The sequence below is a fragment of the Oncorhynchus tshawytscha genome, linkage group LG18, assembly GCF_018296145.1.
Source record: "Oncorhynchus tshawytscha isolate Ot180627B linkage group LG18, Otsh_v2.0, whole genome shotgun sequence".
NCBI classification, from domain to species: domain Eukaryota; kingdom Metazoa; phylum Chordata; class Actinopteri; order Salmoniformes; family Salmonidae; genus Oncorhynchus; species Oncorhynchus tshawytscha.
This window is the reverse complement of record NC_056446.1, coordinates 6,854,499-6,872,124: the sequence shown is the minus strand read 5'-3', so window position 1 is coordinate 6,872,124 and position 17,626 is coordinate 6,854,499. Positions and strand designations below refer to the sequence as shown.

The 17,626-nt window shown below is 41.6% G+C and overlaps 1 protein-coding gene across 8 annotated transcripts in view; it reads left to right on the top strand.

Annotated features, from left to right (window-relative positions):
- LOC112217417 (afadin- and alpha-actinin-binding protein-like) overlaps positions 1-3,404 on the top strand; it is a 29,482-nt gene extending 26,078 nt beyond the window's left edge. For 7 of the 8 annotated variants that reach the window (XM_024377694.1, XM_042300602.1, XM_024377689.1 and 4 more), the window contains 4 exons: positions 1,350-1,523; positions 1,638-1,755; positions 1,986-2,136; positions 2,427-3,404. In XM_024377694.1, the coding sequence (XP_024233462.1) occupies positions 1,350-1,523; positions 1,638-1,755; positions 1,986-2,136; positions 2,427-2,562 (579 nt within the window). In that variant the 3' untranslated portion in view covers positions 2,563-3,404. The remainder of the gene's footprint in view (positions 1-1,349; positions 1,524-1,637; positions 1,756-1,985; positions 2,137-2,426) is intronic. The other variant, XM_024377693.2, reaches the window with a different exon arrangement.
- The last annotated feature ends 14,222 nt before the right edge of the window (positions 3,405-17,626 follow it).

Here is a 17,626-nt window from a genome sequence, read left to right as displayed (position 1 = left end):
TATAATCAAACCCTAATACTTAAATAAACAATCAAATTTAAGACTGAGAATCGTTATTTTATTTACCGGAGGAAAATACCAAAGAACGCGCTCTCATTCACACGCTTGGAAACACTACAGCCAAGATGGGAGCCACCTAGAAAAACTACAATTTCTGGCTCATTTTTCCAAAAAACAGCCTGAAACTCTTTCTAAAGACTGTTCTAGTGGAACCATAGGAACTGCAATCTGGGAGGACTTCACCTTATAATAAAAGTGACAGCCATTGAAAATAGTGGTAGGCTGAATTTGAATCTGTTATACTCACAGACAGTTTTAGAAACTTTAGAGTGTTATCCAATTATATACATATCCTAGCTTCTGGGCCTGAGTAACTAGCAGTTTACTTTGGGCATACTTTTGATCCGGACGTGAAAATACTGCCCCCTACCCAACAAGGGTTAAGTAGAGATACTGTGGTGCAAAAGAGCAAAAATAAATAACAATATGGGGATGAGGTAGTTGGGTGGGCTATTTACAGATGGGCTGTGTACAGGTGCAATGATCGGTAAGCTGCTCTGACAGCTAATGCTTCAAGTTAGTGAGGGAGATATAAGTCTCTAGCTTCAGTGATTTTTGTAGTTTGTTCCAGTCATTGGCAGCAGAGAACTGGAAGGAAAGGCGGCCAAAGCAGGAGTTGGCTTTGGGGATGACCAGTGAAATGTACCTGCTGGTGAACGTGCTATGGGTGGGTGCTGCTATTGTGACCAGTGAGCTAAGATAAGGCGGGGCTTTACCTAGCAAAGACTTATAGATGACCTGGAGCCAGTGGGTTTGGTGACAAATATGAAGCGAGGGCCAGCCAACAAGAGCATACAGTGCATACGCAGTGGTGGGGTGTATATGGGGCTTTAGTGACACAACGGATGGCACTGTGATAGACTACATCCAATTTTCTGAGTAGCGTGTTGGAGGCTGTTTTGTAAATGCCATCGCCGAAGTCAAGGATGGGTAGGATAGTCAGTTTTACGAGGGTATGTTTAGCAGCGTAAGTGAAGGAAGCGTGTTGCGAAATAGGAAGCTGATTCTAGATTTAATTTTGGATTGGAGATGCTTAATGTGAGTCTCAGGATTTTTATACTCTGCAACTTTAGGACCTTTATGGGTTATGAAAGAAGAATCCACTACAAAACAGATCTGGGATGTGAAAACATTGATGCTTTAATATCTCAGAACTTTGCTTTGCACCGATAGAACATTATAGTCCCAAGGTCACGAACTGCTACCTCACTTGTCAGTAATAATCAGTTGTCTGTAATTCTCCCTCCTAATCCTCAGTCTCCACTACTCTGTGTGTTCTGTTCTCACAGCAGCAGCTGAACTCCCCATGTGACGATGAGACAGCCTCGCTGCTCAACGACTGTTACATGCAGGAGGAGAAGGAGCGCCTCAAGGAGGATTGGAAGTCCTTCGAAGAAAAAAGGAAGAACTTTGAGGCGGAAAGGAAGAACTTCACAGAGGCAGCCATAAGACTGAGCCACGAGGTACAGAGTGTACAAGAGGGCAGATAACTTGGAAATTTGATTACCTGCAATTTCATGAATTATTTTATTTCAAAGTGAATTATTCAGGCTAATATTCAAACATTTGTCCTGCAGAGAAAAGCATTTGAGGAGGACCGCGCCACATGGCTCAAACATCAGTTTTTAAACTTGACTCCATTTGGAGACCAAATGAAACCACAGATGTCAAAGTCTCAAAGTGCCTTATCAGGATGTAAGTAATTAGCTCCTCCTGAATACCATCAGCACCAAGCTGGAGGACATGGCTCTTCCTTCATATCAGTCAAATCAAATAGAAAGCATTTGTCTCTGAACATTTCATAAAGCGACCTGCACCGAAATTCCCAAAAGAGAAAGTCTACTGTAGGGCACATTGGTGGAATTGGTGAAAACTGTTTTGTCTGGTTGTTGACACATCATGACTCATTTAATATCTTTTTCCAGGTGCTGAGTCAGAGGTTAGGCCCATGTCGACTCCAGCAAAGTTAAATAAATCACTATCCCACACGGCTTTCTCCACATCCAGAGCCTCTCCAGCGAAGACGCCATCCACGGCAGATCTGTATCGCACACACTGCCTTATCCCAGAAAAAAGGTACCCTACACATGATTTAGATATTCATAACAGGTACACGTTACAGTGCAGCACTCAACACAATTGCAAAACGAAAACAAACTAATTGCAAAAGGAAACTAACAAAGCAGAGCTTAAATCAATTGAAGCAACCGTCTCATACATATGTAGATAGATGTCCTCTGTATGCACTGACTGTTTGTTGCTCTGGTTTAGAGGAACTGCTAGCTAAATAACTATAATGTCAAGAATTCAAGACTTTGCTCTCAATGGGGATGAAGACGTAATGCTGTATAAAATGTTCTTTCCAGCCCAAGCACAATCCACCCAAAGCAAGACTCCAGCATCCTTCGCAATGGTGACGTTCCTGCCCAGCTCCGACACGTGAATGGAGGAGCAAATTGCAGAGCATACACATTCACGGGAGATAGAAATGGCTCCATTTAAACACAGGGATAGACACCTTGGCCTTTTCCCATGACAATCCATGCTCTTAAACCATTCAATATCAAGTGTAGTATCAAAGGTAGTCAGACACACTTAAATGGAAACGCAAAACACAAAATATATTTAGTTCTTGTTTGTAGAACTTTATAAAATAAAAATCTATAATTTAACTAGACAAAAAGGACCCGGACAGACGAGGCCCCTGTCTGTGTTTTGATAGAGCCATAATATTTTGGCTGCTGAGTGGCTCATTGTAAATGGCAGGGACAAATTAGTGTGGTTTTTAATGTAATATTGGTGTTTGTAGAAGTCGTTTTGTATATATTTAATGTAAAATGTCTTTGTTGTATTACCTTTTTGTTAAGGTCATGTAGTTTTATAAAGTTTAATGTTTATCCGTAGGCACTCTGTAAGACAGCGTAATGTATTTATCATGGTCAACATTGTTTCCCCCTTAAATATTTGATAGCATCTTAGAATGTACTTTTATTTCAATGCTGCTGATACACCAAAGGCAATAAGATATATTAGTTCTGTCAATTTCATAAATACATTTAAATTGTGTCTTTACCCTTGAAGTGATTGTGGTGATGATGACAAAACAATATTGCTCAAGGCTATTGTGTTTATTGTTGTTGATGTAGCGCACGGAACAGTCACAGCGAGGCGGATGCACTTTATAACTGCATATATCACTTTGAAAGTGTTTTCTGCATTGATTTCTTATTTTACAATTCACCATGAAAAGTGATTGCCATTAGATTGCTGTTGTTAGAGGGCTATAATGTATCAGAGACCATCTTTGAATGCACAGTTGGATTTATTACAATTTGAATGGTCAAGATCTCAGTGATGTGAAATTATGTATTTTCAGTTAGAAAGGTTACATAGTATCTGCTCCACCAGAACTCTAAGCACACTGCTCAGAGCAGCAACAGGCCACATGGACTTCTGCCTTCTCCCTCAGGTTCCACACTCTAATCATAGATGCTGCTCAGACCTTCAGAGCGGTTCAGGTTGGAATCTGTAATATGAAAGAAAGTAAGAAATCAGTATTTTTTTAATACATCACATACAGTATGGTGTCTTCAGTGAAACAGTTGTCCATTCTAGATTCACTGACTGCCAGGCAGTGGAATTGTGTAGGTGGTCCTCACTGGGAGGCAGACAGTGCAGGACATGCTTAACAGTAGCATTTGGACTTCTTGCCATCAACAATCACCTGCTTCTCCAGCTTCAGACTCAGGATTCATGTGACATTCTGGGATAGAGAGGTACAGTAATAATGTTAACTAAATGAACTGACATTTGTTAAAGTGATGCAACATCGGCAGTTCTCGGAAGGAGGGCACCCAAGAATGGGAAAAGCTGATTGGGCTCTGGAGGCCACTAGGTGTTCCGTACTCCTGTCTGACTTCCCCATCAGCCTTTCCACAGATTCAACAGGTCTGTCCCTTCATCCAGTCCACAACTTGAAACTGAGTGCCAAAATCATGCAATTTAAAACTTCTCTAGCTTATGTTTTAGTACCCTTTAAAAGCACTAACCTTTTGGTGACATTTGGTTGGGGGGCACTTCACCTAGTTTTAAAGTGAATTTTCTGCAATTCTATTTTGCCGTGGGACGGAGATGTTTTAGTTTCACATTTGAATCCTAGGTTTCTTCCTTGGTTCCTTCCTTTCTATGGAGTTTTTCCTAGCCACCGTGCTTCTACAACTGCATGCAAATCAAATGTATATATATAGCCCTTCTTACATCAGCTGATATCTCAAAGTGCTGTACAGAAACCCAGCCTAAAACCCCAAACAGCAAGCAATGCATGTGTAGAAGCACGGTGGCTAAGAAAAACTCCCTAGAAAGGCCAAAACCTAGGAATACACCTAGAGAGGAACCAGGCTATGAGGGGTGGCCAATCCTCCTCTGGCTGTGCCGGGTGGAGATTTTAACAACATGGGCAAGATGTGCATATGTTCATAAATGACCAGCATGGTCAAATAATAATAATCACAGTAGTTGTCGAGGGTGCAACAGGTCAGCACCTCAGGAGTAAATGTCAGTTGACTTTTCATAGCCGATCATTGAGAGTATCTCAACCACTCCTGCTGTCTCTAGAGTTGAAAACAGCAGGTTTACGACAGGTAGCACATCCGGTGAACAGGTCAGGGTTCCATAGCCGCAGGCATAACAGTTGAAACTGAAGCAGCAGCACGGCCAGGTGGACTGGGAACAGCTAGGAGTCATCATGCCAGGTAATCCTGAGGCATGGTCCTAGGGCTCAGGTCCACAGAGAGAGAGAAAGAGAATTAGAGAGAGCATACTTAAATTCACGCAGGACACCGGATAAGTACTCCAGATATAACAGACTGACCCTAGCCCCCCGACACATAAACTACTGCAGCATAAATACTGGCGGCTGAGACAGGAGGGGTCAGGTGGCCCCATCCAATGATACAACCGGACCGGGCCAAACAGGCAGGATATAACCCCACTCACTTTGCCAAAGCACAGCCCCCACACCACTAGAGGGATATCTTCAACAACCAACTTACCATCCTGAGACATGGCCGAGTATAGCCCACAAAGATCTCCGCCACAGCACAACCCAAGGGGGAGCGCCAACCCAGACAGGAAGACCACATCAGTGACTCAAACCACTCAAGTGACGCACCCCTCCTAAGGATGGCACGGAAGAGCACCAGCAAGCCAGTGACTTAGCCCCTGTAATAGGGTTAGAGGCAGAGAATCCCAGTGGAAAGAGGGGAACCGGCCATGCAGAGACAGCAAGGGCGGTTCGTTGCCCCAGTGCCTTTCCGTTCACCTTCACACTCCTGGACCAGACTACACTCAATCATAGGTCCTACTGAAGAGATGAGTCTTCAATAAAGACTTAAACGGTGAGACCGAGTCTGCGTCTCACATGAGTAGGCAGACCATTCCATAAAAATGGAGCTCTATAGGAGAAAGCCCTGCCTCCAGCTGTTTGCTTAGAAATTCTAGGGACAATTAGGTGGCCTGCGTCTTGTGACCATATTGTACGTGTAGGTATGTATGGCTGGACCAAATCGGAAAGATAGGTAGGTTAGCAGTAAAACCTTGAAATCAGCCCTTGCCTTAACAGGAAGCCAGTGTAGGGAGGCTAGCACTGGAGTAATATGATATTTTTTTTGGTTCTAGTCAAGATTCTAGCATTCTATTTAGCACTAACTGAAGTTTGAGTGCTTTATCTGGGTAGCCGGAAAGTAGAGCATTGCAGTAGTCTAACCAAGAAGTATCAAAAGCATTGATTAATATTTGTGCATTATTTTTGGACAGAAAGTTTCTGATTTCTGCAATGTTACGTAGATGGAAAAAAGCTGTCCTTGAAACAGTCTTGATATGTTCGTCAAAAGAGAGATCAGGGTCCAGAGTAACGCCGAGGTCCTTCACAGTTTTATTTGAGATGACAATACAACCCATCAAGATTAATTGTCAGATTCAACAGAATATCTCTTTGTTTCTTGGGACCTAGAACAAGCATCTCTGTATTGTCCGAGTTTAAAAGTAGAAAGTTTGCAGCCATCCACTTCCTTATGTCTGAAACACAGGCTTCCAGCGAGGGCAATTTTGGGGCTTCACCATGTTTCATTGAAATGTACAGCTGTGTGTCATCCACATAACAGTGAAAGTTAACATTATGTTTTCAAATGACATCCCCAAGAGGTAAAATAAAAAGTGAAAAAATAGTGGTCCTAAAACTGAACCTTGAGGAACACCGACATTTCCAGTTGTTTATCAAACCATCCACAGAGACAAACTGATATCTTTCCTACAGATAAGATCTAAACCAGGCCAGAACTTGTCTGCGTAGACCAATTTGGGTTTCCAATCTCTCCAAAAGAATGTGGTGATCGATGGTATCAAAAGCAGCACCTAGGTCTAGGAGCACGAGGACAGATGCAGCCTCGGTGTGTAGCCATTAAAAGGTAATTTACCACCTTCACAAGTGCAGTCTCAGTGCTATGATGGGGTCTAAAACCAGACTGAAGCATTTCATATACATTGTTTGTCTTCAGGAAGGCAGTGAGTTGCTGCGCAACATCTTTTTCTAACATTTTTGAGAGGAATGGGTGATTCGATATAGGCTGATAGTTAAAAAAAAAAATTTTCTGGGTGTCACGCCCTTATCGTAGATTGCTTTGTATGTTTCTATTTTTTGTTTGATCAGGGTCTGATGTGGGTGGGCATTCTATGTTTGTATGTCTAGGTTTTGTATTTCTATGTATTTGCCGGGTATGGTTCTCAATCAGGGACAGCTGTCTTTCGTTGTCTCTGATCGAGAACCATACTTAGGTAGCCTGTTTTCCCACTGTTAGTTGTGGGTGGTTATTTTCTGTTTAGTGTTGGTTGCACCTTGCAGAACTGTTTCGGCCATTATTTTTTGTTATTTTGTATTCAGTGTTCAGTCAGTTAAGCTATTAAAGATTAACACGTACCCCTCTGCACTTTGGTCCAATGACTCTTCTTCTTCCGACGAAAGCTGTGACACTGGACAAAGGTTTGGCTTTTCAAAGAGGCTTTACTACTGCCACTTTTAGTGAGTTTGGTACACCTCCCTCCGGTGGATAGAGAGCCGTTTATTGTGTTCGACATAGGAGGGCCAAGCACAGGAAGCAGCTCTTTTAGTAGTTTAGTTGGAGTAGGGTCCAATATGCAGCTTGAAGGTTTAGAGGCCATGATTATTTTCATCATTGTGTCAAGAGATATAGTACTCAAACTTTTGAGTGTCTCCCTTGATCCTAGGTTCTGGCAGTTCGTCAGTTAAGTTGGAAAAATAGGATGATCGAGCAGCAGTGATGGCTCTTTGATACTGCACGGTACTGTCATTCCAAGCTAGACGGAAGACTTCCAGTTTGGTGTGGTGCCATTTCCGTTCCAATTTTCTGGAAGCTTGCTTCAGAGCTCAGGTTTTTTCTGTATACCAGGGAGTGTCACGCCTTGGTCTTAGTATTTTGTGTTTTCTTTAATTATTTGTTCAGGCCAGGGTGTGACATGGGTTTATTGTGTTGTCGTATTGGTTTTTTTGTAGGCATTGGGACTGTGGCTGATTAGGGGTGTGTCTAGCATAGGCTTGGCTGCCTGAGGCGGTTCTCAATCAGAGTCAGGTGATTCTCGTTGTCTCTGATTGGGAACCATATCTAGGTAGCCTGGGTTTTACTGTGTGTTTTGTGGGTGATTGTTCCTGTCTCTGTGTAGTGTTCACCAGATAGGCTGTATTAAGGTTTTCACGTTTCGTTTGTTGTTTTTGTATTTATTTAGTTATTTCATGTATCGCTATTTTTTTCATTAAAGAACATGAGTAACCACCACGCTGCATTTTGGTCCGACTCTCCTTCAACAGACGAACGCCGTTACAGGGAGCTAGTTTCTTATGACAAATGTTTTTAATTTTTAGGGGTGAGACTTCTTCTAGGGTATTGCGCAGTTAGGTGGTTAATTGATTTTTGTCCTCTGACATCCTTGGGTAGGCAGAGGGAGTCTGGAAGGGCATCAAGGAATCTTTGGGTTGTCTGAGAATTTATAGCCTGACTTTTGATGATCCTTGGTTGGGGTCTGAGCAGATTATTTGTTGTGATTGCAAACGTAATAAAATGGTGGTCCGATAGTCCAGGATTATGAGGAAAAACATTAAGATCCACAACATTTATTCCATGAGACAAAACTAGGTCCAGAGTATGACTGTGGCAGTGAGTAGGTCCGGAGACATGTTGGACAAAACCCACTGAGTGGTTTTGATGGCTCCGAAAGCCTTTTGGAGTGGGTCTGTGGGCTTTTCCATGTGAATATTAGTCACCAAAAATTAGAATATTGTCTGCTATGACTACAAGGTCCGATAGGAACTCAGTGAGGAACGCTGTATATGGCCCAGGGGGCCTGTAAACAGTAGCTATAAAAAGTGATTGAGTAGGCTGCATAGATTTCATGACTAGAAGCTCAAAATATGAAAACATTTAGGTTTTTTTGTAAATTGAAATTTGTTATCGTAAATGTTAGCAACACCTCCGCCTTTGCGGGATGCACGGCGATATGGTCACTAGTGTAACCAGGAGTTGAGGCCTCATTTAACACAGTAAATTCATCAGGCTTTAGCCATGTTTCAGTCAGGCCAATCACATCAAGATTATGATCAGTGATTAGTTAATTGACTATAACTGCCTTGGAAGTGAGGGATCTAACATTAAGTAGCCCTATTTTGAGATGTGAGGTATCACAATCTCTTTCAATAATGGCAGGAATGGAGGAGGTCTTTATTCTAGTGAGAATGCTAAAGTGGACACAGCCATGTTTAGGGGAGTTAAAGCCCTGTCTATGTTCGTAGATAAGATGAGAGCACCCCTCCAGCTAGGATGGAGTCCATCACTCCTCAACAGGCCAGGCTTGGTCCAATTATCTACAAATTCTATCTTTTGGGAGGGGTAGAAAACAGTTTTAAACCAGAGATTGAGTTGTGAGACTCTGCTGTGGAGCTCATCACTCCCCCAAATTGGGAGGGGGCCAGAGACAATTACTCGATGCCGACATCTTTCATCTTTCAACACTGAAGCTATGTTGCGCTTGGTGACCTCTGACTGTTTCATCCTAACATTGTTGGTGCCAACGTGGATAACAATATCTCTCTACACTCACCAGTTTTAGCTTTAGCCAGCACCATCTTCAGATTAGCCTTAACATCAGTAGCCCTGCCCCCTGGTAAACAGTGTATGATCGCTGGATGATTCATTTCAAGTCTAATACTGCAGGTAATGGAGTCACCACTGACTGGAGTTTTCAATTTGTCAGAGCTAATTTATTTTTTATTTTACCTATATTTAACTTGGCATGTCAGTTAAGAACAAATTCTTATTTTCAATGACGGCCTAGGAACAGTGGGTTAACTGCCTGTTCAGGGGCAGAATGACAGATTTGTACCTTGTCAGCTTGTCAACCTTCCAGTTACTAGTCCAACGCTCTAACCACTAGGCTACCCTGCCGCCCCTAAAGTGAAGTCATGTTAGTCACATTACACCTAATTCATTCCCAGACACTTTCGCTCAGATGTGCAGAAGGTCTGGTGGACCAACACATTAAACTTGGCCTTCATTAGTTAAGGTTAGGTTTAACATGACTATTTAAGAAGATACATTGTGTAAATGGGCAGGGTTTAGCAATAATTATGACTTTTTGACTGTGTTAAGTAGTGATGACAAATACTTTACTCGGTAAGGTCACTCCTATAGAATTCTGTTGTCACTCCCACTAAGGCCAACTTTGAATGGTTGATATCCCAGGCTTATATGTGCCATGTGTGGAGATGATGTTCCACCAAGAAACACTTATCTTGATGAATGCCCCCAACCTAGAGAAATTGAGTGTCTCTTTCTTCTGGAACCAAGTTACATGTTCCTCAGTACACAAACATGCACACAACAAAAACCAGCCATACCGCACGGTGCTCGGCCCAGTCACGTCTTTAACACAATGTAACAGGTTGTAATCAACCCTGGTCTCCATCATGGGGACAGACGAGGAATTGCTGGTGCGGAAGTCTCAGGTTGGACAACTCCAAATAATCTTGGTTCTGACACACACACACAAATGCACACTTTGCAGATCCATCAATCCATTTCTTATTGTTTTATTTAAGTAAATTTTACCCCCTTTGTCTCCCCAATTTTGTGATTACGATCTTGTTTCATTGCTGCAACTCCCTAACAGTTAAAATCAGACCACTTCTGTCATGTATAACACATACATAAATGCATTGTATCATATGACGCTGTACTTACTATAAATTCAGACACCTTTGGTCATTCATAACACATACATAAAGGTTTAATGATGTAAACAGATGTATTGTCAAAAAAGAATAGAACACGTCTGTGGATGCTACTCTTGGATTTTACATTTTGAACATTGAGATATTAAATAAATGATAGAGAAGAAGTAGAGCAACGGTTGAGATAGGGGAGACAGATGGACATCTGTGGACTACGGGAAGGAACGGTTGAGGTCAGGAGGTGAGGTCAGTTCCCCTTAATCGAGTAATCCGGGTTTAGTATCTGGTTACCTTCTTCCTGTTGAGCATAAGATGTAAGTATTGGAGAGAAGGGGGAGTGTCTTAAGTGGGATATAAATATCTGGATGGGACAAATGTTGGGTTGTCTGAATACAGCTGTACAGAACCTTTGGGAAGGACTAAACTTGGTTAAAGCTTCTCTGATGAGAAAGTTAGAGGCTCAAAGATCCCCTATGACATGCTAATCTCTCACCATTACCAAAATCAGTCATGTATACAGCCATGCCTTCATTGCCTGGTCTTCTCCTGGGCTGCTGCAATGATGATGAATGGGCCATGTCGGCGGATAATGGGGCCAGACAGCTTAGCATTAGCTATAGCTTGGGTTTCATGGTGTTGCTGTGAATGGGGAAGTGGACTTCATTTAATAGCACACACGTTTTCCAATAACAGCAGCATTCTGCAAGGGCTGACCAATACTTTATCAAAGCCTTCGAGCGGTATCGAGCTCGCCTGCTATCAAGCTCTCCGAAAATCTATAAACCGGAGGGCAAAGCTGATTTTAAAGGGGCATTCCATTGAAGGTACACGTTTTAATATGTTGTTCTTTTCCACATGAGAGTCAGCAGCATGTCAATGTAACCGATGTGAAATGGCTAGCTAGTTAGCGGTGGTGCGCGCTAATAGCATTTCAATTGGTGACGTCACTCGCTCTGAGACCTTGAAGTAGTGGTTCCCCTTGCTCTGCAAGGGCCGTGGCTTTTGAGGAGCAATGAGTAACGATGCTTTGTGAGTGGCTGTTGTCTGGGTGCAGAGGGTCCCTGGTTCGAGCCCGGCGAGGGGACGGACTAAAGTTAAACTGTTACATCAACATCACCTTCCTTAGCAGCTATAGTGGAACATTTAGATGTTTACCAATTGACACAGGCACAGTTATTTTAAATTGCTCAATGTCCTCTCAACTGCCCAGTCTGAGAACAACCAGCAGGCTAGAACCTTCCACTAGTCTCAAACCCTTAAGCTTTTGCAGATGTATGAAAGAAAGAAAAAGCAATAACATAGTAGAAGCAAGGATAATAGAATGGAGTAGATGCAATAAACCTATCCCATTCCTACAGCCTGCTTCTACCTATCCAGTTCCTACCACATCTACAGTGATGTAATTCTGTTTAATTATACACTATTCATGATGCCCATTTAATGGGAACCGATGAACTTTAAATGCATTTGAAGTTTATTGGTGTGAACTGGGATGAGTATTTGATTCGATCAAATTCATTAGTACAGTGCTCTGTTTTTCTCATACACACGCACGCACGCACACACACGCACTTACACACAGTAGTGACCCAATCTAACTGTGAGCCTTTCTTTCTACCCACACAGATCAATGTACTCCAGTCTAAGAGAAGATCGGAAATCCTCAAATCGGTAAATATCGTTTTCTATGAAAATAACCATATGAACTTAACTGTTATTCCCATGTCTTTTGCCTCGTGTACGACGTCTCTGATTGGTACGTTCCTGTCCGTAGATGCTGTCCTTCATGTACGCCCACCTGACCTTCTTCCACCAGGGTTACGACCTCTTCAGTGAACTACAACCTCTCATGAAACAGCTGGGAGGACAGGTAGGCCTTTACCCCATTTACTTCCATTAAACTGTAACTGTATCTCCACCTGGCCCATCCGAATGCATAGTGGTTCTTAAACCTCTCCTCGGGGATCCCCAGATATTTTACAATTCAACAGTTAAGGGCTTGATGATGATAAGTTGCCAAGTTGAATCAGGTGTGCTAGCTCTGGGGGGGTTCCCCGAGGAGAGGTTTGAAAACCACTGTCCCCTCAGCGCTAACATACCTGATTCAACTTGGCAGCTTATCATCAGGCTCTTACTCTCTATATAAAAAGGTAAAGCCATGCCAGTCAACGCTTTTTTTCTCCCTGCCAAGGGGTTGAACTAGGGTGAAAATGAAATTCTTCGCCCCACAAACCAAACTGTTGTCCATTATTTTCAATGGGTGCATATGTACACAAATGTGCCCTAGTTTAGTTCAGTGGCACTAGGTTGGGACAAACAACACTGGGCCTGTGGCCAGTAATGATGCACTTTCATTGTGTGTTCCATGGTCACTGGTAGGGCTGGGAATTGCCGGTGATCTCCTGATGCGATACTATCATGATCCTTAGATGCCGATACGATAGTTATTGCGATTCTCACCATTTTATATGTATTGCAATTCGCTATTGCGCACTGTCTGCTGCGGAGAGAAGAGAAAACAAGTTTTGATCAGTCAGAGAAATAAAAGTACTGAAGAGATGTTGGCTCACTATTTAAAAAGAAGATATAGGATAAAACAAACTGGAGTTTCGGCTCAGGTACAGCCGACTAGCGCTAGCTAACGCTACCTACAGTAGCAAATGTTAGTAATTGTTTGTTTTTTTCCACCATCACTGGTCAGATACACCAGCAGCTTCCTCTGGGCCAGGGGGAGTTTAAAATAGGGCTGGGCGATATGGCCAAAGTATCATATCACGTTTTTTATTTTTTATTGCCGGTTTGACAGCATTTTATGTTTTGTGAGTAGTGCGTGACCCTAGGGTGGCAACGTAAACTTTCTAAGTGATTTCAATGGGTCTTTCTCCATTCTTATTGTTTTACTGTTCAATTCAACTTCAATCAAAAATAATTTCCTGCATTCATTTGTGACAATTTCCACACTGCCACAAGATATCTATTTATTTAACTAGGCAAGTCAGTTAAGAACAAATTCTTATTTACAATGAAGGCCTACCCCTGCCAAACCCTAACAACACTGGGTCAATTATGCGTTGCCCTATGGTAATCCCAATTACAGCCGGTTGTGATACAGCCTGGAATCAAACCAGGGTCTGTAGTGATGCCTCTAGCACTGAGATGCAGTGCCTTAGAGCGCTGCGCCACTCGGAAGCACAAACATAGCAAGGCCGTCATTGTAAAAAATAATTTATTCTTAACTGACTTGCCTAGTCAAATAAAGGTTAAATAAAAAAATGTAAATATCAGGAGAGGTTAGCATTTTTGGGGGTTATGATATTTATGCTTCTAACTGAAATCTCTATCTGACTGAGGAACAGGATGAGAGAGATCACAAACCCATAGGGTTAGGTTAACCCAGCTTTTCATATCTGCTTCTCTGTGTTCAAATGATCAGTGTCCAACCTACAAAAAAATGTGTCGCTCACCTTTCCATTTACCTGTTACTTGTATCTTAATATTCTTGACAATAAAATGTTTTACAGTATGTCCTCACTTATTTTCTTTGAAATTGTTAGTTACAAAACAAACAGGTTACATTGTTACTGGCTGCCATGGCCACGCGTGCGTAGAGGGGCCGATGGGGTCTCACCCTTCACGTGAGGTCAAAGAGTGCAGGGCAAATAAGATGCCCAGTCACTGTCCTGAAATGTGGAGGTGGGTGGTGCATAGAGGCTCACCTTTTTGGACGGCGACTATGGAGCCAATGTGTTAAGTTAATGTGTTCTGGCTAAGCAACACAAACATAGGCACAGACACATGATAACATACACACTATACACACGTACACATTAATTTTGTGTTGTAGATATGTGGTAGTGGAGTAGAGGCATGAGGGCACACATTTAGTGTGTTTTGAAATCTGTTAAGAATGTATTGTAATGTTTTTAAAATTGTATAACTGGCTTAATTTTGCTGGACCCCAGGAAGAATAGCTGCTGCCTTGGAGAAGTTAATGGGGAACCATAATAAATGGAAATATGTTGTGCGCTCCTTTTGTAAATGGATTGATTATCACTCACCAATCTTTGAATTAGTTAGAATGGTTTATTCATGAAAATCTGTACTGTTTTATATATAATGTTTTGGGAGAGCAGTTAAATGTGTATTGTTACAGTGGTATGTTTTGCAAGTGTGTGTGTACATAGGACAGTAATCTGGATAACTCTGGAACAACCCTGGCTGGCTTGGCTGTGCCCACTCCCTCTCAGAACCCTGAATTTAGTGTTTTATTCAATACTCTCATTACCAGTGTGCATTGCATGGTTTTGTCTATGTATTTATTATTACTGCATGCTACAGCCTTTGGCTAACTACAAATGTCCAAGTTTCCGGGGGTATATGGTGCTCAAGGTGTTACCTGTTAGTGGTGGGGGGTGGGGTGTACATGTGTACAGCTTGCGGTGTTCAGGTAGGATGAGAGAAGTGTTGTATGAGCGACAGTGCATCCTTTCAAATCCCCCATTAATTCAAAAAAATATATACAGTATATAAAATATTTTTTTAAATATATTTTCCTTTATTTTCCACTTACCCTACCATCCCTCCCCTAATTGGAGTAAACTAATGGACAACAACTCTTAGGCTTCTACCTCCAGCTTATTCATACTATATACATTTTATCAACACTGTATAGTTTACAATACTTCTATTTTCTTTGTTTTTAGTATCATCCTTCAGCTCCACTCAACCCCTCCCATCCATCTCTGAAAACCATCCAGTTTTGATATCTATTTGCCATATTTTTCAACTGTGCTGTGATATTTCAAAAGTTCTGAACCTTTCTATTCTCATAGATTCTACATATTAAAGAAACATTTTTGCTAAGAGTATTATTATTAATCGACTGACTGACTTAAAATGACCCAGTAGTGCTATTTGCAGAGTTAGCTCCAGGTAAATGTTGCAATTCTTTAGCCATTCCTGAGCGCTCCAGTTATTGATTATTGAACATTATGATCTCATTGCTGTTATAGGCCTACAGAAAATAAAAGCTTTGCATTGCAATCTCTGATTGTTATTTCCACGCTCCATCCATGATGGTAAAGAATCTGGGTTTATTCATGTTTTGTTGTTTATTTAATGATCCTCACCTCATTAAACCAGGTGGCGTAACAGCTACAATCTTTAAATTGTAAACAACGTGTGCTGTAGTTTGAATGCTGCAACAGCTAACTGGTGAATGTTTTAATTGAATCAGTAGATTGATCGTTTCTGTGTATTTTAAAGCTGATGCTATACTAAATGAATGTATGATTCTGACAGTAAGCAACTTCTATCAAAATGTGTATATGAGTGTTTGCAAACTGTATCCGACAGGATCAAGCATTTACAGTACTGAAATGTCCATCTGGCTCTGCTAATTTGTCAGAGTTGTCTCTTGAAAAGTGGAGTTTCATCTGTTCTTATTTAGTGCTGTAATCCAAAGGATTGAATGTGAATCCAAAATTAATATGAATGCAGCCGAAGCATCACCCAAGTAGGTGCTACATATCGTCAATGGAGGAGCAGAAACTGGGAACAACGGAGAAGCCGAGGGGCCCTAATGAAATGCTCCTGGCATGTCTGACAGACTGACTTTCTCCCTGGCTGTACCAATGATGCCCCCTCCACTCCAGCCATAGGCTTCAGACTTTTTCAAATCCTCTCAACTCCTTTTCCAAGCAAATATCTGAAGCGGACTAGAGACACCATTCGCTCGCCTCTTTAATTTGTTTTAAATGCTTTGAGATTATTTTGTAATATAAAGTGCCTTCAGAAAGTATTCATGCCCCTTGATTTATTCCACATTTTGTTGTGTTACAGCCCGAATTCAAAATTGATTAAATATACTGTTCACACCCATCTAGACACAATACCCCATAATGTGAAAACATGTTTTTAGAAATGTTAGCAAATTTGTTAAATTAAATACTAAAATCTCATTTGCATAAGTATTCACCCCCCTGAGTCAATACTTTGTAGAAACACCTTGGCGGCGATTATAGTTGTGAGTCTTTTTTGGGAAAGTCTCCAAGAGCTTTGCACACCTGGATTGTACAATATTTGCCCATTATTCTTTCAAAAATTATTCAATCTCTGCCAGCTTGATTGTTGATAATTGCTAGACAGCCATTCAATTCTTGCTATAGATTTTCACCGATTTAAGTCAAAACAAACTGCTGTAGGCCACTCAAGAACATTCAATGTCGTCTTGGTAAGCAACTTCAGTGTAGACTTGGCTTTGTGTTTTAGGTTATTGTACTGCTGAAAGGTGAATTTGTCTCAGTGTCGGTTGGAAAGCAGACGAAACCAGGTTTTCCTCTAGGACTTGCCTGTGCTTATACAGTTGAAGTCGGAAGGTTACATACACTTAGATTGGAGTCAATAAAACTTTTTTCTTCAACCACTCCACAAATTTCTTGTTAACAAACTATAGTTTTGGCAAGTCCGTTAGGACATCTACTTTGTGCATGACACAAGTAATGTTACCAAAAATTGCTTAGACAGATTTTTTCACTATCCTAGTGGGTCATAAGTTTAAGTACTGTAAGTTGACTGTGCCTTTAAATAAACAGCTTGGAAGATTCCAGAAAATGGCGGCATGGCTTTAGAAGCTTCTGAGGCTAATTGACATCATTTGAGTCAATTGGAGGTGTACCTGTGGATGTATTTCAAGGACTACCTTCAAAACGCAGTGCCTCTTTGCTTGACATCATGGGAAAATCAAAAGAAATCAGCCAAGACCTAAGAAAAAAAACTTGTCAACCTCCAAGTCTGGTTCATCCTTGGGAACAATTTCAAAATGCCTGAAGGTACCACGTTTAGTTGTACAAACAATAGTATGCAAGTATAAACAACATGGGACCACACAGCCGTCATCATTAAAGATCCCACGGCACTTATCGTAAGAGTAGGGGTGTTAACCCCGGTGTCCTGGCTAAATTCTCAACCTGGCTCTCAAACCATCATGGTCATCTAATAATCCCCAGGTAACAATTGACTCATTCATCCCCCTCTCCCCTGTAACTATTTCCCAGGTCGTTGCTGTAAATGAGCACGTGTTCTCAGTCAACTTACCTGGTAAAATAACAGATCAAAAAATACCATTCAGGACGGAGACTCATTCTGTCTCCTAGAGTTGAAGTACTTTAAATCGCAAAAAACTGCAAATCAATCCCAGAACAGCAGCAAAGGACCGTATGAAGATGGAGGAAACGGGTACAAAAGTAACTATATCCACAGTAAAACAAGTCC